Raw genomic sequence first — 26,059 nt, 5'->3', positions numbered from 1 at the left:
TGGTATTAAAAACAATATTTTTATTCAAATAATGACCTCAATTTAGGTTGAAAAACTAGGTTCGTTACAGTCAATTCACTTCTTTGGCTTGAACTCAATTTCAATCTGATTTTTCGTGAGTAACTCTCGCATTTAGTGCGGTGTTGAGTTTACAACACGTTAATGTGTAAGTTAGTACATTAAGTGTATAATTCAATCAAGCAAATAAATTAAGATGGAGACTCTATCTTGAAGATTTTACTTCTACTTTCATTTGAGTTGTCGAATGAGGCATTAAGAAAGCACTTACTCTGGCACTCACCCATGGTGTAACCCTGACGATTTCATGGTGGTTGCAACTCTTGAAGTTGTATGGTGCTAAGGTTGAACTCAACTAAATTATTTTATAATTAGTATATTTTCTCGACTTGGTTGGTTGGTCCAAAACTCAAGGCTCTTACTTTTTTTCTTTTGGAACCCTTCTCGATCATATCACTTTCTAGTTTTTCTTTGGGCTTGAGCGCGCTCATGACCTTTCAACCTTGTAGAGAGAAACTCTCAACAAAAATATTATATTTAAGAATAGGCTATATTACACAAAATACTACCGGCCAACAACTTCGTCCTTTGTGTAAAAATAAAATACCGTTGAGCTTTCAAATGTTTCAAAAATATTTTTACTTTAAAAAAAATAAGAATATTGTATACAATTTTGGATGGAAAATGTTTAGTGTTTTATTTAAAAAATACAATTGAACTTTTAAAAGTGTCAAGAATACCATTTACATATTAAAAAAGAAATACTTTTACTCTTAGTATATGAGCACAAACCATTAATACTAGTTTAAAAGGTATTCTTCAACTTTCAAAAGTTGCATTAATATTCTTAGTCTTAAAAAAAAAAATGTTCCTATACATTTTTATACACACATTATATACACTTGATACATTAATGTACACTTGATATATATATAATGTACAATTGATATATATATATAATGCACACTTGATACATTTGATACGTTTGATGCTCCTTAATACAATAATTATGTACACTTGATGCACTTAATGCATTTAATACCTCTTCATACGCTAATGTCACTTGATCACTTAAATTGAAAAAAAAAAAACAAAAACTTGAACTTGTTCTTCAAGACCCAACATACCTCTTCAAATACGAAAATTTACACCCTTTGTTCAATTTGGAGGATCGCTTTCCTAGAACAAGATGGACAAATGCTGAAATTGGATTATATTCACAAATTTCATAGTCTCAATATATAACCCATGAACCATACCTACATCAATTTGCTCGTCATGAACCCAACCGATTTTATATGTTATGGTTGATTCTCCGAGGCTGTACCTATCTCAAAATCCCATCATAATTCATCATTAAACTCCTTCCTAACAAAACCCTATAATCCATAGTGTTAAATTGAAATCTAGTATAGAATGCAATTTTGGAGTTATAGACGAGTATGACCATATACTAAGAGAAAAAAAAAAGGAAAGTATCACACAGGAAGAACCTGCGAGAGAATTGCAATTTTGGAGTTTCAAACAAGTATATGGCCATGTACAAAAAGAAAGAAAGAAAACGAAAATGAAGAGATCAGAAAGGGAGAACTTGGGAGACGGTGAAGTAATCGATGGCGAGTTGAGAGAGAGAGAGAGGTGCATGAGAAGAAGAAGGGAATAAGAGTGTCGATATGGTAGAAGCTCCACTTTGAAATAAAAATCAACCAAATTTCAGAATTCTAGATTTTGGTATTATGTGTAAAATATCTAATATGAAAGAGAAGCTTGCAAAATCTCACTTTGAAATTGCAATTTTCCTTTCCTCTAAACAATGGTACTAATGATAATTTTGAAAATTTTAAACGTCTTTTTGCAATGACTTATTAATGATTTATGTTCTTCTATTAATACCAAGGACTTTTTTTTAATTTTTCCTTAAATTTATTTTTAAAACTTACAAAACCAAGTGTGTTTTTAAACGAAATACCAATGGTTTTTTATCTAACACCAACACAAAGATTATTTTGAATTTTTTTGTTAATGTTTAAGAATATTTTTTTTAGAGATGTAAATGGGTTGGGTTAGATTCCCAACCTATATTTTCGAGTTGGTTGGGTTGTCAAACCGAATTGAGTTTTCAATCCAATCCAACTCGTAAAATATAGGTTGGATTTTATCGAGTCGTTGGGTTGTATTATTATTATTATTATTTTTTTTGTTTCTAAATTTGAATGTTACGTTTGTAAATGAAAATCATCCGACATAAATCAAATATGATGCGCATTAAGTTAAGAAAAAAAAAAAAACTCTCAAAACTCATAAAATTGTTTAACTTTTATTAAATAAATAAATAATAATAAAATATTATATATATATATATATATATATATATATATATATATATATATATATATATATATATATATATTATTAATTCGGGTTGAGTTAGGTTAGGTTGACCCGAATTTTTCGACCCTCTAACCAGATACTCAACCTAAAAACAGATAAAAAAATTTCAACCCAACCCAACCCACATTTTAAACTAACCCAACTCAACTCATATAATATGGGTTTGGTAATCTAGATTGTCAAGTTACTCACCATCTAATTTTTCTACCTATTGAATGATGGAACAAAAAACACCAAGGAAACATGCAACAGCGGAAGACTAGGAACATGCTTTACTCTATATGCATCTAAATGATTTAGAAATAACATATTGCAACTAAACGATAGACCTAAACGAAGAATAGAGAAGGTAAACGATGAGCTTACCTTTGTAGTTTTTAACTTCTTCTTCGTTCCAAAACTTCTTCTTGGTTGAAGATCACGAGCAAAGGACAACCACTATGTTGACCTACTAATCTCAGGACTAAGAACCGAGTTATGGGACAAGGAAAACTTAGAAAGATAGATGGAGGAAGGTGTATCATCTAGAGATTTTTCATGAAATTTTCATCATCCTCCTTCTCATTCTGTAAATGGAAGTTTATAAAGAAAATTACATGCAAAATGCATGTAATTTACTTTATGAAATCTTAACACCTAATTAATTCATTAACTATTAATAGAATTAGTGGCTTATAAATTCATTACAAGCTGCCACATTTCCCACTAACATTCAGTAATAAATATATTAGTCAAAGGGCAATTTGGTCATTTGTCCAATTAAGTCAAAGTCAAACTTTGACTTTTCTTAGTCAAAAGTCAACTTTTTGACTTCTTGCTATTTTACCCATCTTGACTAATTCTATAACCTCTTGAGTATGAATTCGTATTTATTTTTCTAAAATTCAAATCATATTTGAATATAAATCCATTCAAAGTTTTTGTTTTTCAAAATTAAAAATCAACATGTTGACTTTTACAACTTTGACCATTTCAAAACTTTCCAAGCCTCTAAATATGAATCCATATTCATATTTTTATTATTTAGATCATATTTAAACATAAAGCTTAAAGTTTATATTTATCGACTTATATCATATATACTTGTCAGTTTCTCTCTCTTTACATAATTCGAACAATTCAAGTTATTCCAACATATTGTTCTAAGTTGAATCCATATGAGCTAGTAGGGGAACCTAATGGACCTATAGATTATGGGCTAGCTCCAACGATTTGAGATTAACTGACTAAACTCTTTTAGACCTAACTTAATCAACATTCGTTAACTAACGAGTCATTCCACTAAAGACTCGTAGTTGCACTCCCCTCACTATAGATATATTTCTGTCCACCTGATATAACCATGATGGGTAAGTTGATCCTTCATAGGTTGTTCGTAATCTTGGCTAGGTCAAAATACCGTTTTACTCCCGAGATTACATCTTGCTCCTTAAGACCCACCGATCCACTATTGAACAATTGGTTTAAGGTTCAACCTATAAACCTGAATCATTCTCGAGCTAATGAGAAGGTGGGGCCCCTTTGTTCAAGACTTGGATTCAGTCCTTAAGGGAACAACCTATCTACTATCCCAAAAGTGGGTAAGAGTGAATTTCGTCTTGCACTCTATGTCTCTAGCTATCCACTCGGTCTTATCCCTGAAATGGGAGGCTTATTGGGTCAGCGACGATGAACTGCCCTCACCTATGCAGATCTAAGGATACTATCAAACGAACAGAAGTTCATAGTTAGCTCAGGATTAAGATCAAGTTACCTAGATCATTATAATTGAAATAGTCAGTTTATATAGTTTACGGCGTTATAACTAAAAGTGACTATTTTGTGGTTCCAGTCTTATGCAAACCATTTACATAGGATGTCCCCACTCCTATGTTTTCACATAAATGATTCAGGATTACATCGTTTGTACTAACTACGGAGCGAGCCACATCCATAGTGTTTTTTTCAGAATAAGGTGCCCAACCTTATTCATACACTATAGACTGTTTAGGCTATTAACTCGAACTTAATCCATGTTTATGTCTTGTTCAAGTGTATTGACAAACTTAGTAAAATAGCCTCATGACCTTAATTTATTGGTTTTAAGATTATAACATTCAATAACAAAGTTATTGAATCAAATAACAAAGTACAAGTTTTAAGACATAAATATTCTAATATTAAAAACTTAAAAGTCATATAATTTAGCCATAAGAATATATTTATTCCAGCTAGTTGATCCATGAATAACGATAGTACAATACACACTTTATGTTTTTTTTTTCTTTGTTTTGGAAAAATACATACTTTATGTTTTAATCGGTGGATGAGAGGAAGCAAGTTCACATTAAAGAATTAAGTCCAACAACTTCTCACTTTTGTGATATTTTAAAAAATCAATTACCCCCTTTGCTTATGTTTTATTTCCCTTCTGTAGTGGATAACAACTATAATAATTAATATTAATGAATAAAAAACAACAAAAACATATTCAACCTTACACCTTTGAGTCTTTCATATAAAAATTTATAGAAAAGAACAAAGATATTATATACCTAGATGAAGCAAACCATAATTTATACATTAATAACACAAAAGAAAAAAAAAAGAAAAAAAGAAAAACCAAGATTGTTGATATATTTTTCTCTTGCTTAAAAAAGGCAAGGAAAAATTGATGCAAAATCTTGAAAGCCACAATGGCAATAATCTAGGGTTATATATCTATGTTTCAAAGCTATAAAGTTATAAACAAGGCCACACAATGACAACTTCATTATGGCCCTTCGCAATGTAGTTGCTTCTTTTGAACTAATAGTCTGTTTCGGTCGAAATTTATCAAACCATTGTTGTAGCTGTAGCTTCTAAAATAATTCCTTGGTCCTCAACACAAAAATGGCGGAACTTTTTTTACTTTTTAGACCCTGACATATTCTACCACGGTCGGACATTCTCGGATGACTCCAAAAGTTCTTCCAAATAATCAGAGCCAAGATCTTCCAAAACAACCACATTATTCTCACTCTTCCCAATCCCATCTATCTCTTTGCTCTTTCTTCTCGTGAATTTCTTCCTCATCGAATGTTTTCTCTTCAAAGCCACCACCGGAGATCCACCGTCGCCCCCCTCAGCCGCGGAGTTGATCATCTCCATCTCCTTCAGCGATTCCTGAACTCTTTCCACCGGAAAATTAAGAACGGCGGCGGAACCTCTCATCGAAAAAGCTGCTTGATCGTAGGCCAAAGCGGCCGCCTCGGCACTGTCGAATGTCCCGAGCCAAACCCTGACCCCATGTCGGGTTGAGTCTCGTATCTCCGCCGCGAATTTTCCCCAGGGTCGTCGGCGGACCCCTCTGTAGGACTTTCTCTTGTGGGGGTCTTCTTCTCCGAGCGAATCGACCTCCTCGTCTTTGATGGGAACCTGGCGAGGGGAATTCTCCGGTGGGTCCACATAGGCCTCGGAGATTAAGCTGTGAAGAAGCATTTCGCCGGAATCATTCTGGTTGAATGGGAGAGAGTCATCGTTGATTTGAAAACCTTCCCATGGGAGGGATTCAAAGGAGCTAAAGGAAGATTGGGGTGAGAGATCGGAGTTTTGGGAGTGAAAGAAAGAAGAATTCATTGAAATATTAGAAGAAATGAAGAAGGGGAATTGTGGTGCATGAAAGGAGAAGGGTAGCACTCTGTTTTTAAAAGCAGACTCTGTTTCTTCTTTTGGACAGAGAGATGGCTTCTTCGTCGGCTATAAATAAATACTAAATGGGCAGAGTAAATTGGAAACAATAAGGAAAAAGAATAGTTAAAAAGAACAAGCTTTTCTTTTAATTCATGTCAATGAATAGTCATGTGGATTTAAATTTTCAGCAAATTTTGGCCTCTTATTTTTGTTTTTAAATTTTTTTTTCTTTTTAAGTTATGTTGAAAATATTTAAAAATATAATACAATTTTAGGTGATTAAATATCTGATTTATTTTGATATATTCAAAAACTATTTTTTTTTTCTTTTCTTTGCTTCTAGGATAAAGTTACACCATTATATAAAAAATTGGAAAGAAAATAAAGCCAAAAATTTTGTGATAATTATAAAAAGGGTGAAAGCAAAAAGACCATCCCTTGTTTACCAAATAAACCATATGATTTTGAACGGTCTATTTATCGAAATAGATATATTATATTAAAGAAATTATCAAAATTAGAAAACTTTGACAAAATCGAGTGTAATAAAATTACGAAGTGTAAATAGTTTGTTAATTTTTTCGAAAATCCTTATATTTTAAAGGTATTTTTAAATATAGAAAAATGAGAATGGTCAAGATGAAAATTTTGACAAAATATTTATAAAATATAACAAAACTTAAGATTTTATCAATGATAAATTTTGATAAATTTCTACGAAGGTTTACCAATATCACTGGTTAACTATTTTTATAGAATATGAAATTTTATTATATTTTGTAAATATATTTTTTTTAATTTTATCATTTATTACAATTTTTCAAGAGTGAATTCAATAATTGAATAACCATAACAGAATCATTGACTTTTAAAATAATAGTTGGGTTTCTATCCATTAAACCATAAAATATTAACTAGATTTGAATGAATATTACTTAAAAAAAAAATAAGTAAGAAAAAGAAAGAAAGAAAGAAAGAAAGAAAGAAAGAAAGAAAGAAAGTTTAGTGAGTAAATTTGAAATAAAGAAAATAGAAAAAATATTTTGAATGTAATTAAAAGAAATAATGATTATTGAATAATAGAGAGCATAGATAATAATTAAAATAGAGAAAGGATTTATGTTATTTCTTGGGAGAGAGGGAAGCGTAGAAGGTTAAATGGAAAACGTGAGTCAATTAGGAAGTTTGAAAAGAAAATTAAAAGGATTGGTGGGGAAGTCAAAGTGGAAGAAAGGATAAAGATGACGTCAGCGGGATGACCATTTTTTTTCTCTCTCTTTTTCTAATTTTCATAAGATTCTTTGTACACGTGTGAAGGGGTTTGGGATGACCTGTAATTTAATTGTTCAATTCATGTAGACATATATATATATACTTTTTTTTTCTTTTAAATAAATTTAGTGACAGTTGAGAGGGAGCATGTGATCCTCAACTGAAACACACATTCTAAACTTTCTAGAACTCCCTCTTCTCTTTCCTCTCTATCACATTATTATTTCTTTTAGGTTTATGTCTTAATCCTCCATTCATTTTTATTTTTTTTCATATATATATTTTCTTAAATTTGATGCTACATAGATTCCCTCGATCTATATCAAGATTTGCATGTGTTCATGTTAGTTATTAATAAACGATGATAGAAGATAATTACTTACATTTTACAATTGTATGAGGAGTTTTAGGATACATTTTGTAAGCCTCTAAATTGTATCAAAATCAATTTGGTTCAAGGTCATTTACACTAGATTTAGGAGTGGACTCGAAGTTCCTTTAGTTAATTTAGTTAATGACGCTAAATAGTTAATTTCTTGTCGATTTCTCTCCAAGGTTAACACAACTCGTCCCTTTCTCATACGTGTATTTGTCAGAGAATAATCATAATCAATAGAAAATTTTGCTCGTATTAGAATAAGAAAATATGAAAGCTTGTTTTTTTAGAAAAATGTTGTTGGAAATGGTATTAAAGCAATGTGTCGGGACAAAAATTAGGCGTATGAAGTTGACTTGTGGAAATTTTATGTGGTGAACTTCAACGCTTGGAATGAAAATGCGTTCAAATGAACGTCTGGTAAGGAAATACGTAGATCTCGTCTTCGAAGTTTGGACGTTTGAGGTATATGCAACCAAAAACTGCAAAATAGAAACTTGTTAGGAAGAAGATTGAGTTGTGATCATCATCCTCTTTTAAAGATATTTCGTGTACCTACTCAAAGTACACACAATTTTGGTAATGACATATATCATCCTCATGATAAAATAGTTGAAACTCAAACGAGAGTTACATGGAAATTGATTAGAATACCAACACTCTTTTGATTTAGCTTTGAAAAAAAAAGTGAAAAAAAAGAGAAATAGAACTTTGTGAGATATATGATTTTGGTATAGAATTTTTTTTTTCTTCTAATTTTCAAATGAGAAGTCAGGAAGATCTTATGTAGGAGAGAGATTCCACCCTAATGACCATGTCAACGTGTAACACCTCAATGATCATAAGAATCTCAACCCCTTGTTCAATGGATTAAAGAATCAAATAAGGAAATGTTTTTTAATTAAGGAAAAACGAATTTGTTCTAATTAAAATAAAACCATTGACTGTTTGATTAGGAAATTAAAATAAAACGATCAAGATAAAAAAAAAAAACTATTATTTTATTTTTCACTTCACCTTGACATGTCCGTTCGATCCACATACCAACAAATCCATATTTGTTCATCTTCTCACTCTCTCTGAAATAGAGTACTCTATATAACATTCTCTAATAATAAATCTCTAAAAAAAAACATGATAAAAGATAAAGAATGCCAACATTACTTTTTTTAAAATTCAACCCGAAAAGTAGAAAGAATTGAATATTTAACTTTTTATTCATAACCTTGACCGATTAAATGTTATAGTTTGAGAATACAAAAGTCAAATATAAATGGAGATTTGTATTAACTACTTTTTTTTTTTCTTTTCTGGTTAGTCGTGAATAGTGAATATTTGAAATAATTCAGTGTTTAGAGAGATGACAAACCAAATGCATATTCCTCACGTCTCTTTTCCTTTTTTCCTTTTTTCAGAAAAAAGAAAATTAGAAAAGAAGATGGAAAGTGGGCATTATATCGGGTTTCATGTAAAATGAGTACATAAATAATCAATATTTGCTGCCTACACATTCATTAATACTAAATACAAACACAACCAAACTAATGATGATCCTTCAAACTGATTATCCCCAAAAATAATAATTACTCATAAATAAAGCCACCTCTTCTAGAACTAATTATATATATATATATATTTTATTACAATAATAAAGAAATATATCATTACCATTTCTAAAAACATTTGAAAAATCTTAAAATGTGTAAAATTGATGGTGTGTTAATGTTCCAAATACATGCCCCCTTGAAGAAGTAGTCACCCTCTCTCTCTCTCTCTCTCTCCCTCTTCATTTCAAAAGTGATATAGATTTATCTTTTAATTTTTGCAAATCCTCCAAGAAGAAAGGGAGAGGTAGAAAATGACCATTCAAATCTATGAATAGTGGAAGAGCATCTTTCTAAATGCTTCTTTTTTTTTTCTTTTCCCTTTCAATATGAAACTTCTTAGAAAAGCTCTAAATATACAATATATAAATATCATTATATTTCTTTCTATGTCTCTTTCACGAATCATTTCATATATTTCTTAATTAGATAGTGAAATTTTCCCTACACATTGTGTTTTCCACTTTCACCCCTTTTTTCACTCACTCATGTATTTGTCTTTAAAAAGATGTCTTCATCGATAAAATACATTTCACGTTTGGAATCTCAATTAAAACTAAAACTATAATCATTAATGCTTCAAATTATTATCTAAAATTAAATATAATATTACTATTTTAAATATTTCATTGTTACACTATGATGTTGTTTACTATTTTTTATACATGTTAAAATAGTTTAAACCCATAGATAGACAACTATAATTTATTATAACTAGTTGTCTATAATAACAATTAATTATTGACCGGAATGATCCACCTACCATGCCAAACATGCTTTAATTTCTATTATTATATAAATCAAATTTTCATGTCATTTTTCATATTTTTTTTTTATATAAAAAAATATTATCTTTAATTAACTAGCGAATGAAAATCCATGTTGCATTTAATAATTGGTTTTCAATTTTAGAATAAAAAAGTGTCTTTGACTTGGAAAGTAAATATGCCTTTATAAGATCAATTATTCAAAGCTTCCAAAAGCCATCCAATCAATGTTAGCCTAAACGTTTTAAGTTAAGATAATTAACTTAATATCATGATATGATATATATGAAAGTGAAATCTATTTAGAATCTCTATAATACCCACTACATCCATCAAAATTATTAGAGATTAGTCCATTCCAAATTCCATGGTTTTTGACCTGTTAGGTTATTTCCAATGACTTTATATATATATACACACACGAGCTTTGATATCATATTTAATAATGTGAGGTTATCGTATCCAAAACTAATTGTCAATGAGAAGTCTATTCTATCTTATAAAGAATGCGAGTCTTCTTGATTTTTCCAACAATGATAAATTTAAAGCGATTTTTATCATTTCGTTTCTTCACTTAAAACACTAATCCCTTGGGATTGGTTTTGGGGAAACTTGTTTTAACATGTGATACTTCATTGCTTCATTTTCCCTTGGGAGGAGACAAAACGACTCACAAAACCACGTGTTTCTTTCTTCTCACTTCTTTGTCACATCATCCGTTTGTGTGAGAAAATGACAACCAATATAAGGTTAGGTACATAAAGTTTATATTCCAATTGAGGTTTACTGTATTTTGGTCAAAAAAAGACAAAAAAATCAACATGTTTTATTATAATCTAACAACATTATAATTTAATTAAGTGTTTGGTTAGTTATTATAGTATTTGATTATTAAAATATCTGAGTTATTAAACCATGTAGTTTATGGAGTAGTATGTGTTTGGGGAAGTGAAACAGTGGTAAGTAAAAATAATATGTTTAGATTTGCATATACTAAAATATTAAGAGTTATAATAGTGTATTCGAACTATTTTAGTCTTAATATTATAATCATAGTGTGTGTTTGGGTTTATAGGATATCTTAGTCTAGGCTAAAGTATTTTTTTCTAACTATTTTTCTATCATATAAGCAATGATACCTTAAATATCATATCTCCATAATCATATAAATTATTGGAAACTAGGTGGTCCTCTTAAGTGATTCTCGATGTTGGTCGTCGGTGATAATCATGAAAATTAATTGTTGGAGGTGGTCACGATCAAAATTGGACATTAGAAGTCTTCAGTTCATATGATTAGATTTTTTCTTTTATTTTTTAAAATTCATGATTAGACGAAATCGGTGCATTAGTGTATATTTTCACATGTTGAATAGTTTTAATTGACTATGTTGTGTATGTCAACAAACGAAATTGTGGTATATCAATCATGAATATTTTGTCATTATTTAAACCTCAATTTTAAGGACTATCCATGATAATTGCATATCAATAGTTAAAAGGAGAAAATTTATTTTAAATCACGAAACTATTAAAAATATTTACAAAATTTCACCTTTTATATGGTTGATTGTAATAGACCTACATAGACATGTATCAAAATCTGTTATTAAAGTGATAAATTGTTTATTTGATCTATCACAAATAGTACTAAATTTGTAAATGAGTCTCAATATTTTTTTATAATTTGAAAAAATTCTTAATTGAATTGTATCAACATGTCTATTATCGATATAATCTAAAAAATTTCTTTATTTTTAAAAATATTTTAATTAGTTTTTTTTTTTTGGGTGCATTTTGGTTCATTAGAATAATGAAATATGGTGTAGTTTGTGTTTGTGGTGGGTGGAAAAGCCAAAAAGAAACTATATATTTATATGCCAATCAAATCTTACCAAACTTCATGAATCACACCTGATCTAATATTTATTATATTATTGTAATTAATTTTGGCTAAGGTCCAATAATATTTTTATGATTTGAATAAAAGAGGATTTCTTTTTAAATTAAAAGTTTTAATAATCGTGTTTTTTATAATGGCCATTCAAATAATATTTCATTTCAATAAGATAAATACAGCCACCATCTAAGTATGTGTGAGAATATTTGAACATCATCAGATGGTATGACAAATTTGGTTTGTGTTACGTAGTTGAGGAAGACTACAAACACACTTCTCCTTAAATGCTATGATCTATTTATACCTATAAATCTCCCTGATTCTAACTTGTTTAAATATTATTTATTTTTTCAAATATAAAAGAATCGTCCTAATTTAAATACAAACTTTTGATCGCTAAAGAAATAATATATTAGTTGAGTTATACTTTAATTTGATGATCTTTATTAAACATTTACTATTTTAAAATTTGAACATTATTTCATTTGAAGTAAAGTTTATATTTTTAAACAGTTAATTTGGTGTCATGAGACAAAAAAGTAGGTTGATTGAGGTTGAGGAACAAAAATTGTGTGAAAACAAGTGGAAAGAGACAAGGAATTTGATGAAATTGGGCAAATTAAGGATAAAAGTTTTTTGGGGTTTATTTATTTATTTTTTTTTTTTTGTCTGACTTTATATTGTTAGGCAAGTGATGATGTATATTGATACTAAAGCAGATGGGCAGATTCAATTTATTTGCTACTCACTTGCCACCTTTCTATTGCTTTTTCTCATGTCTTTCCTCCTCCTTCTTATCTCAATTCCAATCCAACCTAAAATCAAATTTTATACACCCTGAATTTTTAGTCAAATTTTAAAATAAAAATTAAGTTTACAATTTTAAAAATTCTAATCTTAGACTTAATATAAAAATATTGGTAAAAAGTTGATAAAAAAAACTAACAAACTTGAATTCTTAGCTAAATTTCAAAACAATTTTCTTTTTCTTTCAAAAACTCTAGTATAAATAGATAGTAAAGCAAGAAATTTAAAGAATTGTTGTTTGTAGGCTTCATTTTCAAAAAAAAAAAAAAAATACAAAAATCAAATAGGATCTAGATATTTAATTGCTAAAAAGAGCAAAATAAGCTCCATGGTGTGAAAGTTCTAGTGTATAGATATATCATATATACACGAGTCGAGAAACTTTTCAACTTTAGTAATATTAAAAGCTCTTACTCAATTGACACATGCACCCGCACACAAACATTCACACACGTACATATTGGTATAATTGTGGAGCATATGAAGTCCAATATTTACACAATTTATTAATATATTTACATATTCTCATTTCAATTTTGTTTCTTAGTACAAGAGACATAGAAATGATAGAAATGAAAGAACAAACCTCAAACTCTCTCAAATTCTCTATATATATATATATGAGCACCTGAATAAATTTAATTTGATTTAGTTTTTCTTGGGAAAGAACTTTGTTGTTATGATACTTGAAAATTTCTAATAATGGCCAAGATTACGACCAAGAATTAAAGGAAGAGTAATAAGAAAAGTAAGAAGAGAAATGGGTTTGGTAGGCCTGAAAAGAAAAACTCCCACTACATTCAAAATTAGATTGACCCAAAGAATTGACATAAGGTTTGGCATCCAAAAGGATAATATAATTTAATTTCTTCTTGAAGAAAAACTATTGGGTTACGTCTAATTCTAGTTAATTGAAATCATTTGATTTTTAATTTATTACAAAAAAGAAAAAGAATTATTATAATGATCGTAAAATATACCTCTTAACCAAATCGAATTCATTCCATAAGACAACTAAATTAATACTATCTTAAAAAGATTTTCATTCTGTATAAAAATATAAAATGTATACATATAATTATCAAATTTAATTTTAGATTACATATGAATGAATAATGTACTCTACACTAATTTTTAAAAGATGGTATTGACATTGGAAATGTTCCAATAAAGTTTTTTTTTTTTTTAAAGACTTTTCTTGTTACAATAATGGATGCATAAAATTAGAAGGTATACACAATTAACATTATTTGTCGTAATATTATTCACAAAAATTAATATGAAAATAGATGTATAAAAATTGAATAGGTCAACGATGTTGTAAATATTGTCAACAACAAACTATTGCACATGGAAGTAAAGATTGCACTCAACTTTAAAGTTAAATTATTACAAATATATAAATACGAGTAAAAAACACATGCATGACACGTATAATGCATAGCTTTAGATTATAGTAAATATTGAGTGTATATGTTTAGGTTGTGCTAAATTTAAAGGTATGAAATTCAAAATGTAATAGAATTAGATATACATAGAAAAAATTACAATAAATAGATTAAAATATAAGAATTTAAATGTAAAACTTACATATCTCAACAAAAGATTTCGATTTACATATATCAAAAAAAGATTTCTTTATAAACAATTTTTTTTTTTACAATTTGAAAGTAACATATTGTCACCCATGAGTTTGATCCAAACTTTTGTTGTCTTCACTGAAATTTCTCTAGATAGTGCAACATAAAGTTGTATGTGAGAAAACACATAAAGATATATTCCAACATTAGAAATTGTTTGTTCTTATGCTTTGTTAATTATCACGTGCTTTGTCCATTGTCATTGGAAAACATAAATGAATGAGAAATTGTTTTCTCTTGAACTTAATAGATATTCATTGTCATTTGAGAAGTTTAATGGTATTCGTGGAAAAAAAACTTGTTTTCCTGCATAATCACCTATTACTATTTCAACATGTATAATATTTTTGCTAAATGATCGACATACTAATCTTGTCCCATTACACAATCCATTGGATGGATCAAAATTTTTCAATAACAACATTGGTAGCAAAAAAATCAATAAAACCTTTTACGTAGTAGAAAAAAAATGTTACAAAAACTTTTCAACTTTCTAGTTTTAAAATTTGTATCGTTAATTAGAATTAATAAGATATTTAATTTGTAACTAATTTCTAAAATGTAAATGAAAAACCATTTGCATTCCAACCCTTCACATCCTAAGCTTTTATTCTACTAAACTTAAGTATAATTAATTAAGAATGTAGTGGGTAAATGAAAGATCATTTGCATTCAACTTTTTACATTGTGCATACTTTAATTTCACTAAAATTTGAGTAGAATTAATTCAAAAATAGGAGGAGAATTAATTCAAAAAATGAATTCACCATAAAACCAAAGAGTTATCTGGAACATAGAACTAAACTCAAAGCGATAATGGAGAGAATAAAGTTTCTCCACATTAAAGCTTTTATATATACTATAGATGTTGAGATATGTTGATATGTCCATACGTCCATAAATGGAAGGGTCTGACATTAATGTTAAAATACTCGTTAATATATATGATATCTTTTTATAAATATTTGGAGAACGTTGTCTATCTATTTTGTTCAACATGAATAATTAATACAAATAAAATTATCCATATAATTGAAGTAAACAAAACACAATTACAAATCTAAATAATTTTCATAAATTATTTTGACTTAAATATATCAATAATATTCTATGATATATCAATAAAATTTAATTTTTTTATATTAATATTAACTTCAATATTTATATCCTGAGTTCTGTCTTTTCAATTTTTACTACATCATCACGTCAATTTTCATTTTAAATTTTGTGGAATTTTTTTTAAAAAAATCAAAGGTAATTTTAAAGAATAATTTCAAAAGTGAAAGTTTAGAAATACAACTTTATAATCCTTGCCAACAATATAATTGAGACTTTATGTTAAGTTAGTTTAAGTATATTTTGTTCCATTTAACTATAAATACATAACTATTTCCAAAATCAAAGTTTCTACTTTATTGGTGAGGATTATTCCTAAGGCCTAAGTACTTATATAAAAAAAGAAAAAAAGAAAAATCATGGACCCCAGTTCCCAACATCACACTAATAACCTAATTAACTGAACCATAATATATTTATATTCTTACTTGTTGATCTTAATTAATTTTGATTATAGTAAAAAGAAAGTGATGTGGAATATATACTATGATATGACTCCTCAATCTTAGCTAGATTTTTTCTCTTTTTTTTTTTTTTTTAGGTTAATCTTGTAATAATCACACTGAGGTACATGAATCTGGATATTAAACTTTACATAATTAAGTTAAATGAACCATTGTAAAATAATAAATAATTGATAATAATGACTTAGGGAAGAGGTGTTTTTAATTCTCATTATTCTTTTGGAAGAATATGCATTATACTTCAAAACACATATCTTAAAAACCCGCCACCTTTTTTTTATAATCATTGTGTAAATTTTTTTTCCTTTTAGCCAAAGAATTCTCAAATTGGTTGTTCTTTTTTTATTTGCATTTTTAATTTTTTTTTTCTTTTGGATTATCGAAGGGAGTGGAAGTGTATAGTAGGTTTTGATGTTGGGAATATAAGAATCATATATGTTGGGTATATAGAGAATAGTATGTTTCGTTTCTTTTGTTTATGTTTCAAAAATTATTTTAAAAAGGAAAGAATTTAATGGAAAAGAAAAATGAATTATTTTAAAATACATTTGATTTCAATTTAAAATTTTGAACTTTAATTCAGATTCAAAATTTGCATTTATTTGATTGTAATGTTTATAGTTTTTTAAAATAAAATTTAAAAAGAAAGAAAACGATAATTTATTGTTTTTTAAAATAAGGTATATATTTCAAAAAATTGTTTTTCTAATAGTTTTTAAAAACGATAATTTATCAAACACTATTTTATATCTTTTCATATATAGTTAATTTTTTAAAAACCAAAGCTCACGTCAATTATTTTAAAAGTTATAGCAACTTCCAACAAAATTCAATATAAATTTGACTGTTAACTTTTTTGTTTTTTAACTTTGTTTCGTTTGATAATAATTTCATTTTCTATTTTTGTTTTTGAAAATTGAGTATATTTCCTCTTAATGTCATAAAACTTGAATATTCTTAGTCAAATTCTAAAAATTAAAATAAATTTTTAGAATTAAGTTACTTTTTTTTTTAGTTTTCAAATATTGGTTTGATTTTTTAAACATTGGTAGGTTGTTGGAAAAAAAGTTGGAGATGAAAGTAATGTTTATCCGTTTAATTTTCAAAAACAAAGTTCCTTCTATTTTAAACCGACATGTTTGACCATAATTGAGTATCAACTAAAATCATTGTGGCAATGAGTGGTTCTTCTTAATTATAAAATATTTCCAAAATAAAAAGATTTCTAAAATGTGTTTAAATCCTTAAATCCATTTCTATCGAGTCCATAATCGGTATCATTTTTTTTATGCTTTGGAATCCTTAAAATGTATATTACTTATAAATGAATTGGAATTATTGTTGAAATGATTTACTCACAAGAGTATATGAGGCTTGATAGAGTTGAAAACGAAAAGATCTTTTATACCCTATGCGATAAAAATGTCTCATACTTGCTGTGTGATCTGGTATGGGATGTCTTATCCTTGTTGTATGATATGAGATAAGATGTTTTATTCTTGCTATGTGATCTTGAATAGAATGCTCTATTCATACTATGTGATCTTGAATAGGATGTCTCATACTTGCTGTGTGATCTGGTATGTGATGCTCTTTGCTTGCTGTGAGATTTGGTATTGGAAGATGCGTTATGCGTAATGGAATTGATGGAACTTGCTAAATGCATTGAGTTTACTCTGCATATAAGCTACAACTTGACAAAAAAGTGTGGTAAACGCTTGAGCTGATGAAATGGATACAAAGATATAATTAACTATGTAGAATGATTCTATGTTATGAAAAAATGATGAGTTTGATAAAATGTATTCTATGCATTTGAACTTTTGTGCATGATCTTCAAGGGACATGATTTACAAGGAAATGATTTCCATGTGATTTACGAATGTTTGGTGATGAGATTTGAATTGTGTTGAATTGCCTCGTGCATTGAAATGATTGATTTTAGACTCACTATTTACCATTGGTACTCATACTATTTGTATCGCATGATTTGGTAAAATGATTTATAATGCGTTAATGCGGAATTTGATATATTAAAGGTGATGAATAAAGATCCCACTCACTAGGCATTCTTTTTAACCTTTCAAATATTTTGTTTAACCCCCCAGGTAGTGAAGGACATCTAACATTGAATTTGCAGCCTTGATCGCCTATTATGCTTTGTGATGACATCATTTTAGTAGTGGCCACTCACTATAAGAGAACGGGAGATTCCCGATGCAGCCTTATGTTGCAAGAAGCTAAAACATCGGGATCCCTATTCCCGACGTCCTTTACTGTGTCGGGACGCATGTCGGTAAAAATGCATCAGGAGTGGAATTTTCGACGCATGACCAACACGTCGTCAGGAATGCCTCTCCCGACGTCGCTTATGTCGACACAATATAACGCATCGGGAAGCCCATTCTGCCAATGCAATATACCACATTGGGAATATCTTTATGCCGACGTAGTATCAGCGTCGGTAATATAAGGCATCGGGAATACCAATAGAACTTTCCCGACTTGTCTCATTCTATTACCGACGTTGCACTGCGTCGGAAATACCTTTTTTATATGTATTTTTTAAAATATATAAATTAATTTTTTTTTCTAAAATATTTTTTCTTAAACAAGTTCTCTATTTGTATGAAATAATGACGCTCGTTTTGGATTCAATTAAAGCAAATTCACTATAAATTAATAAATTACGAAATATTCATAATTTAGAAAATATAATAGCGTAATAATAAAAAAGATGTAGTATTTATAATATAAAAAAGCGCAAAAACAGTCATAAGTCTCCTAACGAGGCTAGTACGTGTCATTTTACATCGCATGTCCTACAATGATACAAAAGTAACTAAGTTTAGTAGATATATCCATATCATAACTTACATACTATTATTGCAAAAACTTAAGAGTAATGGGAACATACATACGTACCGCAAAGCTAAGGATCATGTGGTGGTCCTTGTTGTGTTCGAGTCATGTCCTTTATCAGCTTTTTAGCATTTGTTCCATTTCTGAAACTAACGCTTGAAAATTTCTATCTTGCAATTCAATCCGTTCCAAAGCTTGATCAAGTTTAGCTTGTATTTAAATCTTTCTTTCTGTGGCCGACTGAGAACATGACGTCGTGGAACTGCTCGTACTCGTTGTCTTGAGGGCCTTCGACTTGGGTCCCCAACCAAGGCTATCGCGATGCGCAGCGGCCAACGTCCTCTTTCATTTAATCTTTAATATTTAAAAGGTTCGGAGTCGCCACAAATCATATTAAGGTGTGATTGGTCACCAGATAAAATAAACATTGGTCTACGTCAATTCAGATTTAGAGTTTGAGAGTTAGTTGTGTGTAGGGAAGGTGTTAGTACCCTACAACACCCATAAAAATGGTTACAAAAAATTATCTTTAAAACTAAATTAAGGAGGTTTACAAAACAAAGGTTTTTATTCAGTATTTTTTAAATGTCCCATAGTTATCAATTCATATCTAAGGAAAAAAAGCTAATTTAATTTTTATTTAAAAAGATTTTTTTTATTTACCTCAAGAATATTAAAATATCAAACTTTGATATTTTGATCTCCATCATAGGCTTTTAATGGAAAATTTCATGTATCTAAAGAATTAATGAATTACAAAAAAAACACTACTCAGTCTCATTCTAAAATATAAAATTGTTAGATATACTTTGTTTAAAAATAATTTACTGATTAATTTTTAAAAATTGAGAAATTTCTAATATTCTTGAGGTAAATAACCTGAGCTGAGCTGCACGTGACTCCAACCGTAAACGACACGTCCTCTGGATCAAAGCCGCGTCGAGCCTCCCCTGTACGCGCCGAACCTCCCTTGTCATCCAAGCCGTCGCACACCCTTATCCTCACTAGCCAAGCCATTTTGAGCCGCCAAGCTTATTTTCTTGTCATTTTTCATCTATTTTTTAGTAAGTTTGATTGGGTTTTGGTTAATGCCCAACAAAGATTTAGTTTGGACTCTAAATAATTTGATTTTTAATTATTTGGTTAGATTTTATCTAGAAGTTTGAGTTGTGGAATTTTTCCCAACAAAGGATAAGTTGGATTCGACCTCAACTTTGGGTAAGTTGAATTAAATGAATTTTTGGATCTTTAAGAAGCCATTAAATTTGTCATCTTAGTATTTTACCCTTATTGTTTAGGATTATTCTTGGGAAGCTTGACCTTACTATCAGGATTATATTTTTGAATTAAGCTAATCTTTAGGTAAGAGATTCTCATACTAGACCTTTGAACTGAAGTAAGAGCTTGCATGTAATTTTTTTCCATTATGTATTAATGTAGCTAAGATGCATAATGAGTTTATGTTCATGATGACTGATAGTTATGACTAAGATATGTGGATGATGATATTTGATGATGCTGATGTTTATGCATGAAATATTAACCTCTTGATTAAGAATGCTATGATTAATATTCATGCCATGCTTATGATGTTATGTTATGCCACATGCTATGGATAGGGTGTATTGTTAGCTTTATCTATCAGAGTCGTACCCACATGGGTGTCCCTCGGGATCACCACCTTTTCATTACTGTGTAGTCCGATGGGATCACTAGTCCAGTATGAGATGATATGTATATGAGTGATTCGATGGGGTTACTCACGGCCCAATTGTTTTAGTGTTTCTTTCGAGTTCACTAACGACCAATTTTGTCTTCCTTGTGTTCACTGAAGACCATTTTTGTCTTAGGTGTTCCTTTGGGTTCACCAAAGATCGGAGATGTTCCTATAGGATCACAAATTGCGCATGTTCGAGAACGTGCTAGTTTAGGGGTACTACTTTACAAGACTCTAATAGAAAGTTAACAGACACCTAGCGAGACTAGGAGTAGGTCCCTTACTGAGTATATTTTTATACTCACTCTTTAATGTTTAATTTTTTAGGCAAAAGTAGAGGTCAGGGTAGAGGGAAGTTGGTGAATGACAAGAAGTGATCATGGCGTGCCATAGGGAAACGTTTTGCTTCCGCCTTTGTGTATTTAGTTTGATTTTAGTATTCGTGCATTTTTATTATTATATTTTAAAATTAGATAGGGTCCGAGCTAGGATTTTATTTTGAGATTTATTTCTAATTACTTTGGTTTATTTATGGCTTTTAATGAGTACTTAAGGTTTTGATTATGAACATTTATTTTATTTTCCATTTTGATTTAAGAAAGTTTCATTTTTCTTTAAGTAGTAATGATCTCAGCTTAGTATAAAGAGTTGGGTCGTTACATAATTAATATTGTTATTACATATATAAGAAAGATGATTGTAGTAAAAAATAATAGTTAACTTACACATATAAAGTACAAGATAAGTGTTTAATATTACATGTAGCTTGTTACTCTAAAAGGAACTTCTAAGGCATATACCATATTTACCTACAATATGATTAAGTATGTGACATTAGTAATAGTGCAAGCATGATCATAATAAATTTCAAGAATATATCAAAAGAAACCCTAAACTAAAAGTTAGATAACTACAAATGAAACTGATTGTTCCAAAGGTTAGGATCTTTGCTAGAACAAGTCTAAAACTTTGCATCCATAAACAAGAGTTTACAAATGTTAGAGACATTTCTAAAACACTCAAATTTAATACGAAAAAAAAATTAGAGCAATATTATCTTTTAAAGCTTAACCAAAAGAACATCGCTAAGATATTTAAATTCTTTTATCAATATGAGATTTTGCAAGGTAATAATGTAACTGACATAATTAGAAATGCAACTCCAAACTGCATATAATTGAATTTCTTTCATTCAAAGGTCTCGTGAATTGGACTAAAACTCTTCCTTTCTCAAACGTACTCTTCCTATTTATATCTTTTGATTTCAATAATAGAAAATCGTCCTTGCCTCTACACTCCTTAACAATTCCTTTACTTCGCGCCTCCTCTGAGCTCTTTTCTCCCTGTCTTCTTTTTCTTCCTTTCTTTTAAATTCCTCCTTCTCTGTCCTCTTATATCTTTTTCTTCTGTCCGTATTCTACAAATTTTAACAATTGCATTGAGAATCTATCACATTTATTCTTCTAACTCAAAATTATAACTTATTCATTGAAACGAAAGAAAGTCTATTCATTCAAAGGTGCAAAAGAAAAGAAAAGAATCCTTCTCTTTACTAATATTGATGAGTTACTTCGCCAATTTCTCATTTGCTCAATTCCAACCAAGCTTGATCAAAATCTAACCAACAGAGATAAATACTTTTATAACATTCAAATGATTAATTAAAGTATCTATAAAAAAAAATGCTTGTACAACATTCAAATGTACATTAAGAATAAAAAATCTAAAAATCGCACAACGGTTTCTCAAGGTAAAATGCCACAAGTTTAAAGACCGTATAATGATTAAGCCTTCACTCCTTAGGTCCTTTTGCTCAAAAAGCCATGTTTAAATTTGAGCTTTCTATACAAATTTCAAATATGAACACGAAAGCAAGTAGCATTAGAGAAAAACCATAAACGTACAAACCTAAAATGAAAATAAACAAAATGATCATGAAAAAAGAACTTATAATTAGAATGAACCTGAAAATCAAGTTAGGAAAGAAAAAGAAGAGAAGAAATGTACAAGTGAAACATGTAAAGAAAAAAAAAACCAAAAAGGCAACAATACCACAGAGGAGGAGGCCATGACAGAGACGAAGTCGGAGGCAGTGGCAGCGGTGGACGTAGCGATGATGACGAAGAAAGAGGTGAACAGTGGGGGGTTGGTGTGCAAGTAAATAGTGACGACGTTGTGTGAGAGAATTAGAGAGTGAAAAATTAAGGTTAAAGTCGTAATAAGGAAATGAGATCTAAAAGTTTCATATCTATTTTGTAGGAGAACTCCTGATGTCATTAAGCAAGAACTCTTGATTCCTTAATAGTCGTTGAAAGTTAATTAGGAACTCCCGACACCTTTCTTAATGGTGTCGAGAGTTCCCCTACAAAAACATTTTTTTCAACTAAATCCTAATGGCATTATACAGTGTCAGGGCTTATGGCTTACTCTCAACTTTTGCTATAGTTCGTCGAGAGATATCATTTCTCTCAACTCACTATCTCACAGTAACGACCCAACTTTTTATACTAATAAGTTGAGGTCATTACTCAAAAGACCAATAACATATTTTACCAAATTCCAAAATCTTTAACTAAATATACATACCCATGTATATATATTTAATTAATCCAACATGATATACCAAATACATTCCTTAACTTCTAATCTTAATTAACCTTAACACCAAATAAATTTCATAACTTCCAATTCCACTTAATGTAATATTCATAATAAGTTTCTTAAATGTTTGGGATGTTACAAATTTATTTAATTGATTTAAATTTTTTATCATAATTAGACTTCTTCCAAATTTGATTAAATATAATTTTCCAAACAAAAAATATTTGAGAATTAAAACTTTTATTCTCCCATAAAAAAATATGTGAATTAAAACTCAAAATTTTATTCTTCAAGAAAGGGAAAAAAAAAATCTTTTATTTCAGTTCATTTTAATAAAAGATGTATTTTCATACGTAGCAAAATAAAAGAAACTATTTATAAAATATAGCAAAGGTCATCCAACACTTTAGAATCATTTGAAATTTTACTATATTTTGTAAATAGTTTTATTTTTGCGGCATTTTTAAAAATAGCAAAAAAAATTATGTCACTATATTTTTTAAATTTCAAAAGTAGCAAATTTAAAAATAGATAGCGTTATGATAGTTCTTTAATAGCCCTATGATATTTTTCAAATTACAAAAGTAGCAAATTACTTGTCATATTTGCAATATATAAAAAAGAGATGCTATGAGCTTGTCATTTACTATAATTTCTCTTTTTGCCTTTTGTGCTATTTGTAGCTCATGGAAAAAATTGTTTTATTTTATGAAATGTGAAAATTAAAGCACCAAAACTATATTCTCTCTAAAATGAAAAAAATAAACAAAAACATCTTTTAAAAAATTAGTTTATTTAAAATAAAAGAACAAAATAGAAACTTGTTTTGTGTTTATTTTTATTTATAAAGTTGGTGAATCTTAAAAATATTTAAAAAGACACAAAATTGCATAAAGAAATAAAATTTGGAACAAATTTAGGATCTACGACAGCAAATTGAATGTTTTAAATTGCTTTTCAGCTAAATTAGTACTCTTTTTACCTAAAGATACATTCATCTACTCTCACGTATGATACAATTCAGACCTCCATATTTTCAATTTTTTACACCTTTTTTGGTAATAACAAATTCATAAAATTAAATAATAACATTTTCATGGCTATAATATCCTAATTAGCTTTTTTTTTTTTTTTTAATCTTTTCAGACAGAATAATATCCTAATTAGTTGAGTACAAAGTTACCAAACTTTCTGACGTGTGGACAAGTTGAAAATGACATCATAAAAACTTCAATGTATTAATGGGACAAATAGTAACGAAACCTTTTTATTACATAGTAATGAAATTTATAAAGTTAAAGTTAAAGTTAAAGGGGGTGGGGACAAAAATGTAATTTAAATGCATTTTGATTTCTTTCAGAGAAATGATTAAAGAATAATTTCAGGTGTTAAATTTAGTGGATGGGAGAAAATTTAAAATAAAAAGTAATAACAATGCAAAAAATGTTTTTTTAGAAACTAAATTGAAAAGAATGTGATAAATAAAGTAGATTAAGCATATTGAATATATAGGATGTATTGTAGGGTTTTATATTTTGGAAAAGGGACAAGTGGATCAAGTGCATCACATAATGCCACCAAAAATGAAAATCATTTCTTTGTTCCATTTTCCATGGTAAAGCTAAATTACCATTTGCCAGGTTCAATTAATTTACACTATTTCCAATTCAAAAATAAATAAATAAATAAATAAAAAATAGAGAGACATGGACATGGACATGGAGTGTAGATGTTGAACCATTTGCATATTCTTATTCTAGAAAAATAAATTATAGAAATTTGTTTTTCAAATTTAGATTATTTTAATCTATTTTTGATGCATACTGTTTTAGTTTGACTAAGAAATAGTTAACAAATAAAGAAGAAAAAAGATGATAAGTAGAAAATTGCAAACAATGTAACATGGAGGGATTTAAAATTGCAATAAATAGTTAAGTATGTAGATTAGTTTGGGTTGACAAGATAAATAAAAAAAAAAAAAACATTTCATTTTGAAAAGTGATTTCTAAGCTAAGAAGGGCTTGACTTGGAAGAAGAAAATGAAATATGAACAACCGCGTTGGTCGATTAAAAAATGGCAAAATGGATTCTAGGAATCTTTTTTTAAATAATGTGTCTTTTTAAAGTAATGTAAAAAATATGATGGAGGACAAACTATTGACAAAAATAAGGTAATTTGGGCAAAGTTGTGGACTCGATACACGACTTTGCTTGAAAGTTGTGCTCTCGGTACACGATTTTGCTTGGAAGTCGTGGACCCCGACTTCAATGTGTGAACCCCACACTTTGTTCTTTTTTAAGATATTTAATATTTAATATATGTATATATTCAATATTCAAATTTTCAAATTCCAATTTCAAAAAATAACTTCCTTATTAAATATTTTTCCAAATTCTAATTTCCAATTTTCAAAAATACATTTCCTTATTAAATATATTTCCAAATTTCAAATTCCAATCCCCAAATTTTTTAAAAAATATATATATATTAATAAAATATGTTATTAAATATTTAAATCTCCAAATTCTAATTTTAAAAAATATATTTCCTTATTAAATATATTTTCAAATTCCAATTTTCAATTTTGTCAATAGTTTGCCTTCTACCTTACTTTTGACATTACTTTTAAAAAAATACATTATTTTAAAAAAAGATTCGAACTCTATAGTTACTAATTATGAATTAGGAATAGACCAAAATATCCCATCCTCGACTCCAAACATCTAAGATTCATTTTAATTAAGAATCAAATATTCTCAAGTCCTATTAAAATAGTGACAAATCTAAAAAAAAAAATCTAAAATTCAGTCCATAACTATCAGGTTTCTATAAACAATATCCAAAACAATTATCATTTAAAAACTTTATTAAGT

General features: G+C 28.7%; 1 protein-coding gene across 1 annotated transcript; it reads right to left on the bottom strand.

Moving 5' to 3' along the window:
* Nucleotides 1-4,876: 4,876 nt before the first annotated feature.
* On the bottom strand, nt 4,877-6,146 carry LOC103499414 (ethylene-response factor C3-like). Its single transcript, XM_008462414.3, has one exon. The coding sequence runs from the start codon at nt 6,004-6,006 to the stop codon at nt 5,320-5,322; it is 687 nt and encodes a 228-aa protein (XP_008460636.1). The 5' UTR covers nt 6,007-6,146; the 3' UTR covers nt 4,877-5,319.
* Nucleotides 6,147-26,059: the final 19,913 nt, after the last annotated feature.

This window comes from Cucumis melo, chromosome 5 (assembly GCF_025177605.1).
Source record: "Cucumis melo cultivar AY chromosome 5, USDA_Cmelo_AY_1.0, whole genome shotgun sequence".
In the NCBI taxonomy this organism is placed as follows: Eukaryota; Viridiplantae; Streptophyta; class Magnoliopsida; order Cucurbitales; family Cucurbitaceae; genus Cucumis; species Cucumis melo.
This window is presented reverse-complemented; position numbering and strand designations above follow the sequence as displayed.

What these genes read in the sequence shown, in the direction of transcription:
- LOC103499414 (XM_008462414.3), bottom strand. Translation starts at nt 6,006, where the DNA reads ATGAATTCTTCTTTCTTTCACTCCCAAAACTCCGATCTCTCACCCCAA.